The 19,968-nt window shown below is 51.1% G+C and overlaps 1 protein-coding gene across 1 annotated transcript in view; it reads left to right on the forward strand.

The window, feature by feature from the left end:
• Positions 1-381: 381 nt before the first annotated feature.
• The window catches only part of ALPK3 (alpha kinase 3), a 43,454-nt gene continuing 23,867 nt past the window's right edge, over positions 382-19,968 (forward strand). The window contains exons 1-3 of the mRNA XM_047086830.1: positions 382-556; positions 11,623-11,740; positions 12,338-13,550. Of these exons, the coding sequence (XP_046942786.1) occupies positions 388-556; positions 11,623-11,740; positions 12,338-13,550 (1,500 nt within the window). The 5' untranslated portion in view covers positions 382-387. The remainder of the gene's footprint in view (positions 557-11,622; positions 11,741-12,337; positions 13,551-19,968) is intronic.

Raw genomic sequence — 19,968 nt, forward strand, 5'->3', positions numbered from 1 at the left:
TGGAAGCTCTGCTGTGCTGGGGTCCCCGTCTCTGAGGCCGGACCTATCCATATGTGTGCCTCCCCCGTGTGCGAGCTTTCCTGGAGATAGATGGTCGAGGGTGAAGCAAGGCCTTCCGATAAGGATGGGAAGGGGACGGCAGGGCTGGTGGTTTGGCATGCTTAGGATCCTGGCCCATGGTCAGAAGCCTGCCTATTGGAATGGGTCTGTATCGGGATTCTGTTCAGCCCCTTGGTACCACCCCTGCCCCCAGTGTGGCCAAGAGATCTGGCTCCCTTGAAGAAAGACTTGCTCAGGTACTGGGGCCGTGGCCACAGGATGGTGGATGGACGTGGTAAGATTTAAGCTGCTTTGGACAACACCGGTCCAGATTGGACACCAGCGGAGATGCTGGTGGGGGAGAGCCGCTCTGAATCGCTCTTTGCCTTTCGTAGGAGCACCTTCTGCTCCATCATCGCGCAGCTAACAGAGGAGACCCAGCCGCTGTTCGAGACCACGCTCAAGTCCCGGGCTGTGTCCGAGGACAGCGACGTCAGGTTCACCTGCATCGTCACAGGTAATGAGGCCATCCGTACGAGCCACAAGAGGGTCCAAAGGGGCTGTGGGGATGGGCATGGAGGGGGTTGGCTGTGTGCACAAAACTGTGCAAGTTGACATTTGTTTCTTAGCTTTCTCTCCAGCTTAGTCTCCCTGCGTGGGCTGGGGTCCCTTTTTCCTCCCATTCTGGAGCCACATCTACAGCCTGCTTCTCTTCAAAAGCCTACCTTCAGTGTAGTTCATTACCCTTAGACATACGATTAATGAATCTTAGCTCCAAGGAAAGAAGCTGTCCAATTGAAAGAGGTTTTTTTTTTTAATGTTTAAAAAATGTTTATTTTTATTTTTTCCTTTTTTTAAAATTTTTTTTTAACATTTATTTATTTTTGAGACAGAGAGAGAGCATGAACGGGGGAGGGTCAGAGAGAGGGAGACACAGAATCCGAAACAGGATCCAGGCTCTGAGCTGTCCGCACAGAGCCCGACATGGGGCTTGAACTCATGGACCGTGAGATCATGACCTGATCTTGACCGAAGTCGGTCGCTTAACCGACTGAACCACCCAGATGCCCCAAAAAATGTTTATTTTTAAGAGAAAGAGAGAGTGAGTGAGTGTGTGAGCGAGGGAGCCTGTTGTGGGGCTCGAACTCAAGAACCGCAAGATCATGACCTGAGCCGAACTCGGATGCTTAACCAACTGAGCCACCAGGGTGCCCTGAGGTTATTTATTTATTTATTTATTTAGAGAGTGAGAGAAGGGGAGGGCAGAGAGAGAGAGAGAGAGAGAGAGAGAGAGAGAGAGAGAGAGAAAGAGAATCCCAAGCAGGCTCCGCACTGCCAACACGGAGCCCAATGTGAGGCTCGACCCCACAAACTGTGAGATCATGACCTGAGCCAAAATCAAGAGAGGGACGCTCAACCGACTGAGCCACCCAGATGCCCTGAAAGAGGTTTTGGAGGCCATCTTCCCAAAGATCCCCATTTTAAGCTGAGTGGTCTGAGGCTTGTGAATCTCAAGCCTGAGAGACGGTGATGTATCATGATACTGACTGCAGACCCTGGAGAGGGACCGGCTGGCTGGGATGCTGGCTCATCCCCTTTCCAGTTATATGATACCGAAGAGGTTGCCTAACCTTGCGTGACCTCTCAGCGCCTCATCTGTGAGGCAGGGATGACCACAGCGCGAACCTCCTAGGGTTATTGTGGGGCCGAATGCGTCAAGACCTGCGAGATCTTTGGAATGGCGCCTGGCTACAGTTAGTACCATACAAATGTTGGAAATTAAGCCTATTATTATTTGCGTTTCTCTGAGCTCCATGGTGGGACTTGGCAGAACAGGGAGTAGAGTGATACTCTTTGGAAGAGGAGGCTGGTGGAGTGATAGTACTGGAAAGCCGGCTCTGAGGAGTGCCTCTCCTCCAGACCTCCCAGCAGGGTCTCCTGTTGCACCACCTTGACCTGCTGGCGGGCCTGCAGGACTACCCCTCCCAGCTGTGCAGCCGTCTGCCAATGGGCCCAGGTCAAGGTTCCCTCCGAGAGCCCATTTTTTTTTTCCAGTAAATCAAGGGCATTGGTGGTTTCCAACTGTGACGTGCCCTGATTCCGGGGCACCTGTCTGGCCCAGCCAGCAGCTAAACAGCTTCTCTGGGATCGGCTTCTCCTGGGCAGTTCCCACCCTTACCCAGAACCCTCCGAGCGCCAGGCTGAGAACACTGTCTGTTCCAGGGGACACAGAGGTGTGCATCTATTCCTTACCTTTGTACAGCGTAACACATTTTGCAACATTCATCTGTTTCCATTGTCATTGGATTCTGACAAAACCTGATGAAGTAAGTGCTATTATTAGTCAAGTTTTACGGAGAAGGAAGCCAAAGTAGGTTAGGTGACGTGCGAGGAGGAGGTAACTACTGCTCTCTAAGGCATCTAACTGATGCCTGCTACGTGACCGTGATACTGACGGTGTTCTGAAAAACCCGACTCTTTCACAGATCTGTGCTTTTACATGCGCTGTTTTCCCCCTCCAGAAAGTCCTTAATCCTTCCTTTCAAAGGAAATTAATTTTTATTTGATCAAATTAATACAAGCACATAGTTTAAGTGTTTGCGTTATACTAAAAGGCACGTATCAAAATACAGAAGATCCCCCCCCTCCGCCCTAACTCGTCTTCCCAGAAGCAACCGTTTTCACCTTTCAGCTGTTTCTTCTGGTGTCTGCATTTCCATGATGCTGAATAGTATGTGACCATGGCTTACTTTGGGGACTTCGGAGTTTCCTGCTGTCTGGTCTTCCTGTTATGGTAGATAGCGAGTTGGCTCTCTCTATCTTCATTTCTTCTGTTTCTCTTCACTTACCTTCTCAATATGGTTGTATCATGATTTTTGTTTGAGTGAATATTTACTGTTTATCTTGTTTCTATGAGATATTATTCATACCAACGTTGTAGTATACTATGTTACTTTCTTTTGTCTTTACTCAAGTTAGTACTTTCTTTAATTTTTCACCGAATTGGTTTTTTGCTGTGTATTGCTGCTTTTTCTTATCCCATCCGATAGCCTCTTAAAACACTTTTCTGCCACAAAAAAAACAAACAAACCAAAACACTTTTCTGCAAGGTCAGTGCCATTGGTACTCTTGTTAGCTGCTTTCCTTGGGGACACCTCTTTTGGAGATCACCGTTCTTCTGTCTGAACTGGCGGCCTTTTAGGTCCCATACCCAGCTGTTATCCCGGGGTTTCCCTTGGCCTTTCTCCTGGGCTTGAGTCAGGTTCCTGGATCCCATGTCGTCCTTTTTTCTGGGTTTACTCTCCGGCTTTACTGACCTACATCCTCCAGTAGATTCATCAGGTGAAAAAGCCATTCTACCCCAGGTGGCACGACAGCGGGAGGCATGGTGATGGCGAGCCCTCCACCTGCCTCTCGTTTGAGCCATTCTGCTCCAGGGTGATACAGTTGTTCCGGGCGTCTGACGCAGTTGGCATCCTGGGATCTCCCTTTACCATCATCCTACACATTCCCTTTACCTCTCTCCTGTGATGGGTTTCCCATTTTCTATATTCCATGTTTTTCTTTTTCTTGATTTGCATTCTTGTTTTGGTAGCTTCCTAGGCAGAGTATGTGGGAAGTAAATGTTAGACAACTTCTGTCTGAGGATGTTTTTTTTTTTCCCTCTTTATATTTTACTCTTTTTAAATAAAATTTTTTTCAACATTTATTTTTTGAGAGGCAGAGAGAGACAGAATGTGAGTGAGGGAGGGGCAGAGAGAGGGGGAGACACAGAATCAGAAGCAGGCTCCAGGCTCGGAGCCATCAGCACAGAGCCTGATGTGGGGCTGGAACTCACAGGCTATGAGATCATGACCTGAGCTGAAGTCGGACGCTTAGCTGACTGAGCCACCATGGCGCCCCTCTTTTATTTTACTTTTGATGGGGAGTTTGGCTGGGTCTAGATTCTTTTTTTTTTTTATGGTCTAAACTCTCAATTTATTTTTATTATTATTATTTTTTAATATATGAGATTTATTGTCAAATTGGTTTCCATACAGCACCCAGTCCTCATCCCAACAGGTGCCCTCCTCAATGCCCATCACCCACCCTCCCCTCCCTCCCACCCCCCATCATGGGTCCTGAGAAACTTAACAGGCTGGGTCTAGATTCTAAGTTGAAAATAATTGTCCTTCAGAATTTTGAAGACACTGCTGCATTGCCTTCTTGCCCCCAGTGTTAACATTCAGAGCAGGAAGACGGTTCTTATTCCTCACTCTTTGCAGGAAACTTATTTTTCCTCTCTGGAGGCTTGTAAGAATGTTCTGGTATTTCATAATGATGTATCTTGATATGGGTGTCTTTTCATCCTGGAGCGTGCTTGGACACTTTCAATCTGGTAACCAATGGCTTCTAGTTCTGGGAAATTTGAGATTACTGTGATGTTGGTTTCTTCCTCCTGTTTTCTCTGTTCTTTCTTTCTGGAACTCTTGTTATGTGAATATCTGCTTCCCTAGACTCATTCTCTTATTTTCTTATTCTTTCTTCCCCCTTTTATTGATTTGTCTTTTTTGCTCCACTTTCCAGATTGCCTCAGTGTTATCTTTCAACTCTTCCACTGTTTTTTTGAATGTTTATAATTTTTTAATGTTTACTTATTTGAATTTATTTTTGAGTGAGAGAGAAAGAGAGAGAGAAAGAATGCAAACAGGGGAGACACAGAGAGAGACACACACACACACACACACACACACACACACACACACACAGTCTGAAGCAGGTCTCTGAGCAGTCTCTGAGCTGTCACCACAGAGCCCGACGTGGGGCTCAAACTCAAGAACCACCAGATCATGACCTGAGCCAAAGTTGACGGTCAACTGACTGAGCCACCCAGGCACCCCTTTCACTGGGTTTTTTTTTTTAATTTTTTTCAACGTTTTTATTTATTTTTTGGGGGACAGAGAGAGACAGAGCATGAACGGGGGAGGGGCAGAGAGAGAGGGAGACACAGAATCGGAAACAGGCTCCAGGCTCCGTGCCATCAACCCAGAGCCTGACGCAGGGCTCGAACTCACGGACCGTGAGATCTTGACCTGGCTGAAGTCGGACGCTTAACCGACTGCGCCACCCAGGCGCCCCTTTCACTGGGTTTTTAATTTCTAAGAGCTCCTTAAAAATTTTCTTACTGTGGTATCCTATTTTTTTTATGAATGTAATGTCTTCTTTTAGATCTGAGACTAGTAATGATGGCTTTCTAAAAGTTTCCTTCTCCCTGCATAGCTTGGGTTTCTTCCAATTTGCTTTTTTTTTTTTTTTTTTTTAATTTTTTTTTTTTCAACGTTTATTTATTTTTGGGACAGAGAGAGACAGAGCATGAATGGGGGAGGGGCAGAGAGAGAGGGAGACACAGAATCGGAAACAGGCTCCAGGCTCCGAGCCATCAGCCCAGAGCCTGATGCGGGGCTCGAACTCACGGACCGCGAGATCGTGACCTGGCTGAAGTCGGACGCTTAACCGACTGCGCCACCCAGGCGCCCCCCAATTTGCTTTTTTAAAATTTAACTTAATGGTTTTGGTCCTTCATCTTCTATGTATAGACTTTCCCAGATACCTAGGGGTCTTTGGCTGTCAGGTAGCGGTTAAGAGTAGAGACTAAAAAGCTGGTAGTTCTGAGCAAGTGGGAGGGGCCTGAAAACTTGGGGCTTCGTTGTAGGGTGGGTGATCTGGCAGCATTGGAACTGACAGAGTGAGTTTCTTTAATTCCTTCATCATGGACTGGCTAGAGTCCCTAGTGAATGCTCTTCCCGTATCTTGCCCGGAGGGTAAAGATGTTCCGGGAACTGTGCGGATTCAGATTAGTGGGTTGGGTGGGCTCTCACCAGAGAGCATTTATTTTATGCACAGTCATCACATTTTTCTGTTTTCCCTGGAGCAGTCATGCCCTCAGCAGTGCTGGCTTACCCTCAGGCTAAAGTTTTACCTTTCCAGATAATCAACCTCACCTTTGGCCATGCATAGGGGGGAGGAGCCATTACCTGGTGGTATGGACGGGGTGAGGGGATCCAGAGATCTGATCGCTTTTCAAGCAACTTATAATCTCTCCTCCTTCCCCTTCCCCGCAAGTGGTTGCCAACACTTATGCGCCCATGTTCAAAGGGTAGCTATCAGTTGCCCCTCTGCTGCCTAAGAGGCCAGCTGTCCCGGGTCTGCGGAGTCAGTTTCTGCTTGTCCATCTGCTTTCCGACCTTCAAACTATTGTTCCTCCTTCTGCTCGCCTCACCTGTTCTCCCCGTCCCTGTGGTCTCACATCTTTTAATACAAAATCTCTTTAGAGTACTTGTAGTGGGTTTTGTAGACAGAGTTTTCACTCTGTCTTTTTACCTAGAAGCTTACTCCTTTGCCTGGAAAATTCCTTCTCATCTTTCCAAGTCCAGCCCAAAAGGCTTATCCTCTAGGACATCATCTCCAGCACTTCCACGGAGAGCTCTCGCGATATCTGTTTTCCTGCTCGCACATCTCTCCCTCCAAGAAGCCTGTGAGATCTGAAAGGGTAGAGCACAAAGCTAGCACACCGGGTCTCTCTGGAGCAAGCCCGGATGTCTATTCCTTTGCACCGCAGCTGCTGCAGGGGCCTTGGGCCACCGGAGAGGGGCTGGCACCAGGGACGGCTCTCCCTCCTCTCCCTCTTCCATTCTGCCCTTCGGAGCCATGGACTCTGAGAGCAAAGTGGAGAAGCCAGACAGGATCCTGACTTACAGACTCCTGGGGCATTTTATTAAGTGCCTCCGATGTCATCACGAGGCTTTGCCCTGTTTTAAGCCCCACGCAAAGGAGCAAACTTTTATCCCCTCAGTTGAGACAACATCCATGTCTCATGCGACCACCAGATGACCGTGGTCTCCTTTCTGCTCGGGAGCCCCTGCCATGCTCGGGTCTACAGGACTCCCACTTGGGGCTGTGGGATTTCCAGGGCTCTGGCTGTGTCTAACATCCATGCCTCAGTCCTCTATTGTAACTAACTTCCTCCTCCCCGCTGTTGCCCCTTCCCCCCCCCACCCCCAAGCAATCTCAGGTCACCTGAATTTTATGTAGCAGATTAGGGAAGGGGTCTCTGCGATCACCGTAGTAAGTAAGCCATTTCCAGTGAGCAAGGAGAAAATGTGGACTGTATGGGGAAGAAAGGGGGAGGGCAAAGGGGGATGCAGAAAAATCAGAGAACAAAGGAGACAGGGGCTGGGTCTCCCAACCTGGAGAGGTAGATGGTGGATAGACCTATGGCTGAGACTGGCCTCCCTGTGGGACTCGTGTGGTGCTCCCGGCTGGTGTGTGTGGGGAAGGAGTGACCACACGTGCCTGTCTGCCTCCCACCCTGCTGCCAGCATCCCCTGAGCTAGATGGTGATGAGTCAGCCCCGCCAGGGCCCTGCCAGGGACAGGTGATACTTTCCGGTGGGTCCGAACCTAACAGCACGTGAGGGAGAGGGGTCTGTGCCGGTTGTCCTGCTCGTGGAGCTCTGAGGGAAGCCCTCGGGGTCCTGGAGAAGGGATGGACAGCCCTGAGGCTCTTCCCCCTCAGAGTGGGCATATGGGGGGTTAGCTCGCCTTGACTCGGCCTTCTGGCTGCTGTCTCCCCCAGGGCCCCTCTGGCCAGAATGCTGGTGTCCTTGAGGTTGTCCATCGTCGTCTGAGCTGTCAGCACAGAGCCTCACACAGGGCTCGAACTCACTGACCGTGAGATCTTGACCTGAGCCCAAGTCAGGTGCTTAACCAACTGAGCCACCCAGGCGCCCCGACTCTGTGGATTTTATGTTGGTGTGTGTGTGTGTGTGCACGCACAGACGTTGGGGCAGGAGGAGGAAGAAGACTGAGCCTTTAGACAGAACCACATTCCTGAAAAAGGCCCTTTCGTAGAGAAATGAGTCCAGTGTAATGATTACTGGGGATAAACACTTACATATTGGTCCCGCAGTCCTCACTGGAAAGGGCGCTGGTAGAAGGAAATGGAAAAGCCACGTGCCTTGTCGTGTGCCAACTTTGTGACCCTGGCTAAGTTCCTTTGCTTGCCAGAGCCTCACCTTCCTCTTGTGGAAAACAGGGGTTGAAACGCCTGACCCGCCTGTCTTGTAGAAAAGAGGGATTTGAATTTGGTTCTTCTGCGTATCAGCTGGATGGTTTGGGGCAGAAGCCTTAATTTCATGGGCCTGGATTTCCTCATCTTTTACACCTGGGATTAAAACAGTACGTTCCGTAGGATCTGTGTAGGATCCGACGAGATGACGCATGAAGAACGTTCAGCTCAGTAGCTGGCACAGAGAAAGTCCTCAATAAATGCTTGGCAGTTGTTTTCACGGGAGGGCCAAACGAAAATACATTTGAAAGCGCTTTGAAAACTCTACATTGACATCTGTCGTTATTTCTCTCTTCAATCTGAGCTTCTCAAACTGGGGATGGTGGGGACAAGGTTGCAAGTCCCCAGGCTGGTGTTCCAGACTCGGGCCTGCCGGCTGTGAGGCAGAGGTCCCGGCCTGCAGCACCACAGCGGGGCGGGGGAGGGGGTGTCCCTGGCTACAGCTTGTATCCGTGTGCGCATGCCTGCCTGTGGGCACACGCGTGTGCCGCTCGGAAGGAAGGACCTTTCCTGCCTTTGTGTGTTTTGGAGCACAGTTCGTATCGTCCAGGGGACGAGGAGATGTTTTCCGTCCAAACCCGTTGTTGCCGCGGAGCCCTAAGCTGTCAGGTTGGCCCCCGTGTTTCGAAGAGGCACCCCGAGGATGGCACGGGGGCTGAGGCCTCCGCCTTCGGGCTGTGAGGCCCATTCAGTATCTCCCTCCTTGCCCCAGCTTGACTGGACTCAGGTGCCCTGGACTCTGAGGCCCTACCGGGCAGATCATGGGGCAGGGAGGCTCTGAGCCGGGCTCTCGGAGGGATGAGATCATCACACAGGATGGTGAGGACACCTGTGCTGGCCCCGGCCACACGCGGTGATGTAACCAGGGACTTTAGCTCACAGTGGAAACATGGGGTTCACTTTACAGTCAGGGTTGCCCAGAGTTTGTTCCTGGCCGCCTCAGCTGCCGCCTCGCCTCCCTTGCTCCCTGTTCCTGTACGTTCCCCGGCGTGTCCTCTGCTTTCCACCCCCACACCGTACTGTTACGGTTCCTACGTCAGGCACACCCTCCCCATCTGTCCCTTGCTTGTTTGTTTGCTCGTGTCCTTACTCACTCCTTTACTCACTCATCCAGCAGGGTTTTATTAAGTAACTACTACGTGCCAGGCACGATCTTAGGTGGCGGTGATATAGCAGTAAAGAGGATAGGATTCCTGCCCTCATGGGACATGGGTCTAGGAGAAGAGACAGACGAGGAAAGAGGAAGAGCACTCCATAAGAGTGAGGAAAAGTTTTCAGGAAATGGAGCGGGGTTGGGGGGGGCAGTGCTGACAGATTCGGTAGATGAGGCACGAGAATTGCCAGTTGGGGGCGGCTGGGGGGCTCAGTCGGTTCAGCGTCCGACTTCGGCTCAGGTCGCCATCTCACGGTTCATGAGTTCAAGCCCCGCTTTGGGCTCTGTGCCGACAGCTCAGAGCCTGGACCCTGCTTCGGATTCTGTGTCTCCCTCTCTGCCCCTCCCCTGCTCTGTCTCTCTCTCTCAAAAATAAATAAACATTAAAAAAAAAAAAAAAAGAATTGCCCGTAGATTTGGCCGATGTGTGAGTCGTGAGCGACCTCAACAGGAACAGTTCTGCTGCTGCCTGGGAGCACAGAAGCCCAACTGGATGGGGAGGGAGAGGAGGCAGAGTGCGGATGGCACTTCCGAAGCACTTTTCTGTGACATCCATACAGCAGGCTTGCATGCCTCCGGGAGTCATGTAGTGGAGGGGAATGGTTCGATGACACGGGAGGGGGCAGGAGCGACTGTTGGAGAGATGTGCTTGATGAGGCAGGAGGAGATGAGATCCAGTGGGGTCGGCTGGAGGTAGGAGTGAGGGCAATTTACCCGGAGACGGCAGGGCAGACAGAGCAGGTGAGCCCCGTGTGATCTTTTCTACTGTTCGGTGGGTTCCCGGAGAGCAGAGACCCTGGTGGTGACGTTCTATATCTTTATAATCCTCGCTTGGCAGTCAGCACACACAGAATACATATGTTGGAGGGCATGTGTGTTAGGGGTCTCTGAGTTCTCATAGATAGTGGAAATCACTTGGCGTCAGCTTAAGAAATGAAGCAGGCGGGGCGCCTGGTGGCTCAGTTTTTTAAGCGTCTGACTTTGGCTCAGGTCATGATCTCTCGGTCCGTGGGTTCAAGCCCCGTCTCAGGCTCTGTGCTGACAGCTTGGAGCCTGGAGTCTGTTTCAGATTCTGTGTCTCCCTCTCTCTCTCTGCCCCTTCCCCACTCACACTCTGTCTCTTTAAAGAAAATAAAAAAAAAAAAAAATGAAGCCGAGTTCACGGGAAGGCTAGACGGGCTTCTTGTGGGACTGAGGAGTGCAGCTGTGTCCACGCGAGGCGTGGACTCAATATTTGGAAGGGTGTTGAGACTGTCTGTCTGTCTCTGATCTCTTATTCTGTTCTGAATACGAGTTTCGGGGGCGCCTGGGTGGCGCAGTCGGTTAAGCGTCCGACTTCAGCCAGGTCACGATCTCGCGGTCCGTGAGTTCGAGCCCCGCGTCAGGCTCTGAGCTGATGGCTCGGAGCCTGGAGCCTGTTTCCGATTCTGTGTCTCCCTCTCTCTCTGCCCCTCCCCCGTTCATGCTCTGTCTCTCTCTGTCCCAAAAATAAAATTAAAAAAAAAAAAAAAAGTTGAATACGAGCTTCGTCTTTCCGTCTTGCTCTAGGCTGGTCCGTGAGGACAACAGGGCTGCCCCCTCCTTTGAGGTTACAGTTCCAGACCCAAGGGTAGAGTGTCTCAAGGTCTTGATTCCTAAGACCTAGGTCAAGTAACTGGATTGGATTAGCTGATTGGTGTCCATCACCGGACCTCTCAGCCACGTGGGGATGGAGGCAGGGACCGTGACTCTGACAGTTGGAAGCTCTCCCAGAAGCTCCCCCCGGGAGAGGGGCTGGGGAGACACCTTGGTCGGCCTCACGGCAGTGGGAGCGGGTAGGGAGTTAGGGATGGATGGATGATAGATGAGTGGATGGATGGGTGGATGGGTGTGTTTTAGCCATGTCATCAAATGATACCAGCAGCTCGGCAACCTGGGCAGGAAGTAGGAGGGCTCTTGGTGTTGGGGTACTGGCGGGGGCGTCTCTGAGGATAGAACTGTGACCACGGTTGAGGATGTGGAACAGGACGCTGAAGGAAGGAGGCTTATTTCTACCAGCCAAGGCTTTCTGGAAACTTCTTGCTTCCCTTCTTACCAGGAAGCGAGGAAGTTTCTCCTCCCTCTCTGCCTTCCAGATGCTGAAGGGGGCACAGTTTTCAGCCCTGACGTGGCCTGGCTTCTGCAAATGAGTTGAGCCAAATGATAGCCCTTCTCTTCCGGCGGGTGGGGCAGGCGGGCCAGCCCAGGTGCTTCCGGTGGTCTGGGGAAGCCGGGGCATTCTGCGCTCCCCTTCCGCTGCCTTGGAGCTGGTCTTCCCGCAACCCGGTCTCCTGCCCCCTTCGTAGGATACCCAGAGCCGGAGGTGACCTGGTACAAGGATGATGTCCAGCTAGACCGCTACTGTGGCTTGCCGAAATACGAGATCATGCATCAGGGCAACCGTCACACGCTGCAGCTCTACAGGTGAGGGGAAAGCGGCCTCTCTGGTCGCCTGAGGGTCCCGTGGCCCCGTCAGAAGTGGGCCCACCGGGACGCAGATGCCCAGGCGGGGTCCAGGGGTGGAGGAGGGTGGGGGTGGTTTCTGCTGCGGAGTCGAACCCGCTGCTGGCGAGGCGTGTCTGCCCGCCGGTGCCTGGGATCCCCTCTGGCCGGGGTGGGAGCGTTTCTGACAGCCCGAGAGTGGAGCACAACCAGAGGAGGTCCTGCCCCGTAGAAACATTTTCCATGAGGTCAGCTGCCAAAAAAAGGCTCCTGTGTCATCCTTACTTCACAAGGGGGCTATGCGGGTCACCTGCTTCTGAAGGGAGCTCTCCTAGGCCCCAAGTCTAATCCCCTCCCGGAACAGCATGACCTGGGCCAGCTCCCTCCCTGGTGCCGGCCTCGGTTTCCCCATCTGTACGTTGGATGACACGGTGATGTCTGGGGGTGGAGGGTGGCGCTCGGGGCGGGACCCGTGGGGGGCGGGGCAGCGTGCTCAGCTCCGGGAGGTGCTGGCTGTGGGGCGTGGGGCCTCTCGCCTGGCAGGAGGGCCGGGTCGGCATCTCCTGCTCCTCCGTCTAGGTGTCAGGAGGAAGATGCGGCCATCTACCAGGCGTCTGCCCGGAACACCAAGGGCATCGTGTCCTGCTCGGGGGTCCTGGAGGTTGGCACCATGACCGAGTACAAGATCCACCAGCGCTGGTTCGCCAAGCTGAAGCGCAAGGCTGCGGCAAAGTTGCGGGAGATCGAGCAGAGCTGGAAGCCCAGGAAGGAGGTGGCGGGAGATGCCGACACCCTGCGGAAGCTCAGCCCCGACCGCTTCCAGCGGAAGCGGCGGCTGAGCGGGGCCGAGGTGCCTGCGCCCCCGGGCCCGACCGAGGAGGCTGAGGACGGGACCCCGGCGGCGTGGCAGGTGGAAGAGACCGAGCCTGGTGGGCACCCCGGTTTGGGGCTGATCAACAGCTTTGTGCCCGGAGAGGTGACCACCAACGGGGAGGCTGTCCCGGAGAACGGGGAGGATGGGGAGCACGGCCTGTTGACGTACATCTATGAGGCCATGGAGCTGGCGCCTCAGAGAGCCCCCCAGAAGGAGTCTGGGGCCAAGAAGAAAAAGAAAGACGAGGAACCTAAGCAAGGTCTGCGGAAGCCAGAGTTAGAGAAGGCAGCTCGAAGCCACCGTTCTTCTGAAAACCGTGCCCCGAGTTCAGACAAGCCTGAGCCCCCGGGGACACAGGGGCCCGTGAATGTGGAGCAGGTTCAGACCCGGCCCGGAGGCAGGGCTGCACGGGGGCCTGCGTCCTCGGGAGTGGATGGCCCCAGGAAGCCAGACGCGGCTGTGGGCACTCCGGACCGGGCCCAGAAGGCCCCCGCCCCAGGCACAGACCGGGAAGCGTATTTCTCCCTGAAGGACATGTATCTGGAGAGCACCCGGGGGGGCACTCAGGGGAAGGAGGGACCCGAGACCCCAAGTGGCCGGGCACCCGGAGAGACGTCCTCGGGGAAGGTACCCAGCGAGGCCGGGGGTGAAAGGGGGCCTGCTGCCCCTGGCCAGCCCCCATCCTCAGCCCCCCAGCCGACTAGGCCTTTCAACAGGAGGAGATTTGCTCCGCCAAAGCCCAAAGAGGAGCCTGCCACCGACAGCATGCCCGATTCTTCGCTGGGCCAGGCTCCAGAACCCTTAGGCAAGGCCTCACCTCAGGCCTCTGCCCAAGTGCCCACACCCCCTGCCCGGCGGAGACACGGCACCCGGGACAGCCCCCTGCAGGGGCGAGGAGGCCACAGGACTCCAGGAGAGGTAAGTGTGGGTGTTGGGTGCCTAGAGGCTGCTCTGGGAAGCTGACCTCATGGAAACTCCTGCTCCAGCAGCTCGGCGGCCAGCGAGCAGTGGGCTATTTATAGAAGGGGGTGAGGTGGTGATGGAGTGCCCGCCAGGAGCAGGGGACCACAGGCCTGGCCCTCACTCCAGCCAATCTCCAGATGCCAGGCCTGAGGGCAGCACAGCTTGAGTCTGACCCTCTCCTCTGACAGCATGGGGGCTCACGGCCAAGGGACCGTGTCCCAGAGGGAGGGAGAGGAAAATGATGTTCTTTGGTGGGGAAAGAGCCCGTGGAGAGTTTTCTGTGGGCTATACTGAGGCAGCAGCGTTTCGTGGGGAGACCGAGGAACAGGAGCGCACTGTAGTGTGCAGGGGGTCTCGACCTGGATGCTTGGCAGAAGATTTTTAAAAATATCAACTGTTGGTGGGTTCGAGCCCTGCATAGGTGCTGGCAGCTTGGAGCCTGCGTGGGATTCTCTCTCTCTGTCTCTGTCTCTCTCTCCCTCCCCCTCTCTCCCTCAGCTCCTCCCCCACCTTGCACTATATCTGTCTCTCTCAAAAATAAATAAATAAACTTAAAAAAAACATTAAAAAATATATATCAGAGGCGCCTGGGTGGCTCAGTCGGTTAAGTGTCCGACTTCGGCTCAGGTCACGATCTCACAGTTGGTGAGTTCCAGCCCCGCACTGGGCTCTGTGCTGACAGAGCAGAGCCTGCTTGGGATTCTCTCTCTCCCTCTCTCTGCCCCTCCCCCTGCTTGCTGTCTCTCAAAATAAGTAAATAAACTTAAAAAACATATAGCAACTGTCCAGGAAATTCTGGTTTAAGCTGACTATATGCTTAACATTTTGCGATTTGGGCGCGTTGTAAAATCAGAATAAAAATACTACCTGCTTCATAAGGCTACTGAGGGTCTGTGCTCAGCACAGGGCCGGATGCGTATTAAGAACTAAATACATGGCAGGAGATAAAAGATAACTACTACGAGGGATATAGATGCTAACTCTTCCGTGGGGGAACAGGAGTGCCATCATTTTCAGGGGTCGGGTAGCCAGCAGAGAGAGGGAAGGTGATGTTTTGTGTGGAGGTAGGGATGGGGGTATCCACTCTTCAAAGAGAGAGGCAGGGGGGCGACAGCATTAAGGAGTTTGGGGACCGGGGAGGGGGACAGGGTTGAGAGGCGCGACAGAAGAAAGTGTCCCATTTGGTCCGCGCTAATCTTGTTTCAGGGAGCAGAGGGCAGTTGCTATTTCATGGGAGTTTCGGCAGGCGGTTTTACAGTGAACAGTATTCCTTCTGAGTGGCAGAAAGGAAGGGCGTTTCAAAAGCCAGGGCAGACGACAGAAGGGACAAGCCACCTGCCCCCAGACCTCATGGAGGGCACAGGGAAGGGGTGCTTCACGGACAACGGGGTTGGGGGGCGCTGCCTTTCCCATGGAGAGAACTTCCATCGGGAAAGGAGGGAGAGACAGTTTTTTTTTTTTTAAGTTATTTATTTAATTTGAGAGAGAGAGAGTGCATGGGAGGGGCAGAGAGAGAGGGAGAGAGAGAATCTCAAGCAAGCTCCATGCTGTCAGCGCAGAGCCTGACTCGGGCTCGAACTCATGAAGCGTGAGATCATGACCTGAGCTGAAATCGAGAGTCAGATGCCCAACAGACTGAACCACCCAGGCACCCCAGGGAGAGATCAGTTTTAAGGGTGATCAGGGGAACTGGTTTTCTTTCAGTGGTGCTGAGTGAGTCTGTGGGGACAGTAGTTCAGAGGGTTTGGGGGTGGAGTGAACCTCAAACCAGACTCAGTCTGTTCATGACTCACCCCTCACGCTTGGTCTCTGGAGATGTTGGCAGCCGGTGTGATGACTTCCTAGTGGCCCAGCCAGGGCTACTCTGTGTGCCTGACAGTCCTCAGGCTGGACAGGAGGGCCTTGCTGCAGGGATGGCCCTCATGGGCCCCAAGGGAGCTCATTTGGGAAGTGACCAGGCCCGCAGCCAAGTCTGAGTGAAGGTGGCCTCCCCGCCCACAGGGGTGGGGACGCCACAGCCGGGCCGGCTGCACCTCCTGGCAGGGCCCTCCTTGCCTCTCAGGAGGGACAGGTGCACCAGTCCCACTGTTCCCACAAAATGCTTGTGTGTCTTTCATTCTTCTGTGCTCTAAAAATTCGTGAAATAGATCACACATGTGAGAAACACATTTAACATCTATGTGCATGTTGAAGCTGCTGCTTTTTAGTGGCCGAATTTGATTGTTTTTTCATATTCTTTTTGTTTCTTTGTCTTTATGTGTGTTTATTTTTGAGAGAGAGAGAGAGAGAGAGCATGAACTGGGGAGGGGCAGAGAGAGAGGGAGACACAGAATCCCAAGCAGGCTCCAGGCTCCGAGCTGTCTGCACAGAACCCCATGCGGGGCTCAAATCCATGAACTGCAAGATCGTGACCTGAGCCAAAGTCGGTTGCTTAACCGACTGAGCCACCCAGGCGCCCCATGTTTTTTCATATTCTTATTCTCCCAAGTCTTAAAAAAAAAAAACCCTTCTTTTTCTGATTATGAAAGAAACCCACGGTCATGGTGAAAAATATGGGGAGGGGGGAGCCCTCCAAGTTTGATGGAGAAAGTAACAATTCATCTATAGTTCTACCACCCAGAAGCCTCTTGGTGTATGTACCAACCTTTCCGTATATGTAGTTTTATTGTTTTTAAAATGTAATGTGTGCTGTTCTTCTGAGTCAGTTTTATAACCTGGTTTCTTCACTTCTGAGTATTTCATGAGCATCTTCTCATGGTTTCTAAAAATTATCCAGAAAACTTTAATGGTTGCAGTAAGGTGCCACCATATGGATATTTTAACCATTTCTTTCATGGGTTATGCGTTCCTTCCCTGTTCTAAGGTTCATTAAGTATTCGTCTACATTTTAAGTAATTTTTTGTTTTTTGAATGTCTTCATTTGACTTTTAAATTAACCCGGAATTGATTTGAGTATCTAATATAGCATCAGTTTCCAGCTCGACTTTTAGTTAGCAAGTAGGTAATTCCCCTAGTATCATTTGTGGAATATTTAATTCTTAGCTATTAGTTTGTGATTCTTTCTTACCATACTAATTTTTATACACATTAAGGCCGATTTTGGTTCCTGTATATATACTCATCCTAATCTGTTAATGTGTTTGTTGATTCTTACAACAGAATGGCCTTGTTTGAATGATCGTAGCTTTAATTTCTGGCAAAGCAACCCTCTTAGACTTCTTTTAAAATTTTCTTAGCTATTCTCTCTTGTTCATTCCTCTAGGAAAACTATAGAATCACTATTTGAAATTCTTTAAATTCCCACATACTAGTTTTTTGGTACCTCTGTATTTACCTTTTTTTTTTTTTAAATCACATTTAAAAAAGTGGTAAGCTGTTTTTAACAAGATCAAAAGCCTATTAAATCTTGGAAAACGGAAGTGCAATTTGCATTTGGAACGATCTTTTAGTAAAACTTGCTAGATATATATTTTAATCAGCATTATTGGGATGTCATATATATACTATAACATTCACCTAGTTCAAATGTGCAATTTAATATACACAACTTACAGTTATGCAGGCATTACCACAATCCCATTTTCGGACATTTCCATCAGCCCAAAAAGGTCCCTGTTCCTTTTTGCAGCTTACCCGTGTCCCCACCCCCAGACCCGGGCAACCACTAACGTGCTTTCTGTCTCTATATCATTGGTATTCTGATTGGGATTATAGTAAGTATAAGAATTAATTTGGAAAAATCCATATCTTAATATTTAGCTTTCTCACCTGACGGCATGGTATTCCTTTCCACTATTCAAGCCTCTTTCATACCTCTTTTTAAGTTCTGATGCTTCCTTCATACGGGCTCAGCATGTCTCTTGTTAGGGTTAGTACTTGAAGGATCTTGACTCAGGGCTCTGATGCCACTGCTCCCTTCTTTGTCTTGATTTCCTTTCCTGGAGATAGGGGACATCTCTGACAGTTTAGATGAGGCTTCCATACTGGATATGGATGAGGAGCAGGTGCTGGGACTGAGGCCTCTTGGGTTGTTAAGAATGTCTAGACATCATGCTCCCCTGCCCCTAAGCCCAGTAATGCTGTGTAGACAGCTCTTTCCCCAGGCAGAAGCAATCTTCCCTGAAGGTACTTAATGAGTGGGAACTGGCCTCCAGTATCCTCAAAGGCTGCTTGTTAGTGCCCTAACCTGAGATCTTCTCTGAGACTGGCTTAGATCTCTGGAGCTGAGGTACTGGAGTGTGGGGACATGGTGGAATGCCCCATCTTCCCAGGTCTTTGGAGGGGACAGTGTAGACATGGGAGAGCGCTGCTGAACGCCTTGCGATCTCAGACTTGGGGATGATCATACCGAGATTTGGAAACTCCCCTCCCATAACCAGGCATCTTTGGTTTTCAGAGAATACGTGAATACAAGTATTTTCTGAGAGGGGGGACTTGAGGAGGGGCATGATCCTTGCCTCAAGGAATTCTCTGGTGAATCGAGGGCATTAGACTTACACCAAACCACAAGGACAGAGGGTGTGGTGAATGGTTACTGCAGTAGGTTTCCAGGGAAGGAGGGTGAAGTAGTCCACAGTGACCAGGGAAGGCATCTGGGACGTGGCCAGGCTGGTTGGCAGCATGTACAGGATTCATTGCTGGAAATACCGTAGTAGAAAAGCATCGGCTCGAATTTTTCTGATCTGGAAGAGTGTCCATGATATCCCCAGGTTGAAAGAGTTCAGATAGGTGGGAGAGAGGAAGGAAGCCATTCTGGGAAGGACAGGGAGCATGAAGCAAAAGTAAGATGGTGGGCTAGCCCAGGAATGCAACCCTGCCTGTCCTAGTCTTAATGCCCAGATGCTTTCAAAGCGTCTCAACACTTTTTCTTCTCTTCTGTGTCTTGTATTCTGCTTTGGTTGGTTTAGCATGAACTGTAACATCACCTAGGCTCGAGCATGGGACGGAAAGGAGGGGGAACTAACATTTATTGACTATCAGCTTCCAGTAGTGCTAGGTTAGATAGTTCAGACCAGTTTCCCTACAGAGGACAGCAAGTAAAGGACAAAGTGAAGGGTTAGCAGCCCGGGATATGGGACAAAATGGAAATCCAGAATGGTGACAAACCCAGTGTTTGTCATAGCAGCTGTTTGCCACTCCAGGAGAGGAGGATGAGAGACTCAGCAGTGTTTTAGACACAGCCTTATGGGACTAGGGACACAAAGGTTGGCATCTGTGGTCTCAAGAGTAGTAGCCCTGGTCAACCCCCTGGTCTTTGGGTTGGGACCCTGAAGGAATAGTGAGCCAGAAGTAAATTACCCACACAGGGATTGAGGTTTAGCTCTAAGTTACCCAGGTGACAAACACATATCCCAATCCCTGAAGTTAGGTTAAGGTGATTCAAGACACCTTGTGCCTTCAAGCACCTGGAAGAAGCGAAAATCATCTGGAGGACGATAGTATCACTTTAAGACTCAAATTATTTTTTAAAGTTCATTTATTTATTTTGAGAGAGAGCGAGCACAAGCAGGGGAGGGGCAGAGAGAAAAGGAGAGAGAATCCCAAGCAGGCTCTGTGCCATCAGTGTGCAGCCCTACACGGGGCTCAATCCCACAAGCTGTGAGAGCATGACCTAAGCCAAAATCAAGAGTCAGATGCTTAACTGGCTGAGCCATCCAGGTGCCCCTGGCCTCTAACTATTTTTAAAAAGCACTTCAAATATAATATTTGGCATCTGGGGCACCTGGGTGGCTCAGTCGGTTAAGAGTCCGACTTCAGCTCAGGCCATGATCTCGTGGTCTGTGAGTTCGAGCCCCGCGTTGGGCTCTGTGCTGACAGCTCGGAGCCTGGAGCCTGTTTCTGATTCTGTGTCTCCCTCGCTGTCTGCCCCTCCCCTGCTCATGCATTGTCTCTCTCACTCTCAAAAATGAATAAATATTAAAAAAAATTAACACTTGGCATCCAAATGAAGACAAGCAGGCACACCAAGAGAGGAAAATGTGAAAAAGAAGTAGCAAAACCAGCAGATAATATAATGTGTCCATGGGGGTTCCAACTTTTCTAACGTTTGGAATTATTAGACATGAACTATAAAACTAAAACTCTTTTTCCTGTATTCAAAGAAGGTAAAAAAAAAAAAAAACAAGATTGAAAATTTCGGAGAACTAGAAACTTTAAAAAGTGGCATAGACTTAAAAGCCAACCAACTAGAAATCCGGAACTGAAAAATACAATGACTAGTATGAAGCTAGTTGTTATGGGTATAGCACTTCCAGTTCTGAATGAGACGGAGCAAACACGCTCACCCCGTGTCTCCCCTTGAATACAGCTAACAACTTGGACAGAATGCATGGTGGGACCATTTGATGACTTTGATAAGCAAACAGGAGCAGGT

This window comes from Lynx rufus, unplaced genomic scaffold (genome assembly GCF_022079265.1).
Source record: "Lynx rufus isolate CCGP_SWC_20201006 ecotype Redwood Valley unplaced genomic scaffold, mLynRuf1.p SCAF_21, whole genome shotgun sequence".
NCBI classification, from domain to species: Eukaryota; Metazoa; Chordata; class Mammalia; order Carnivora; family Felidae; genus Lynx; species Lynx rufus.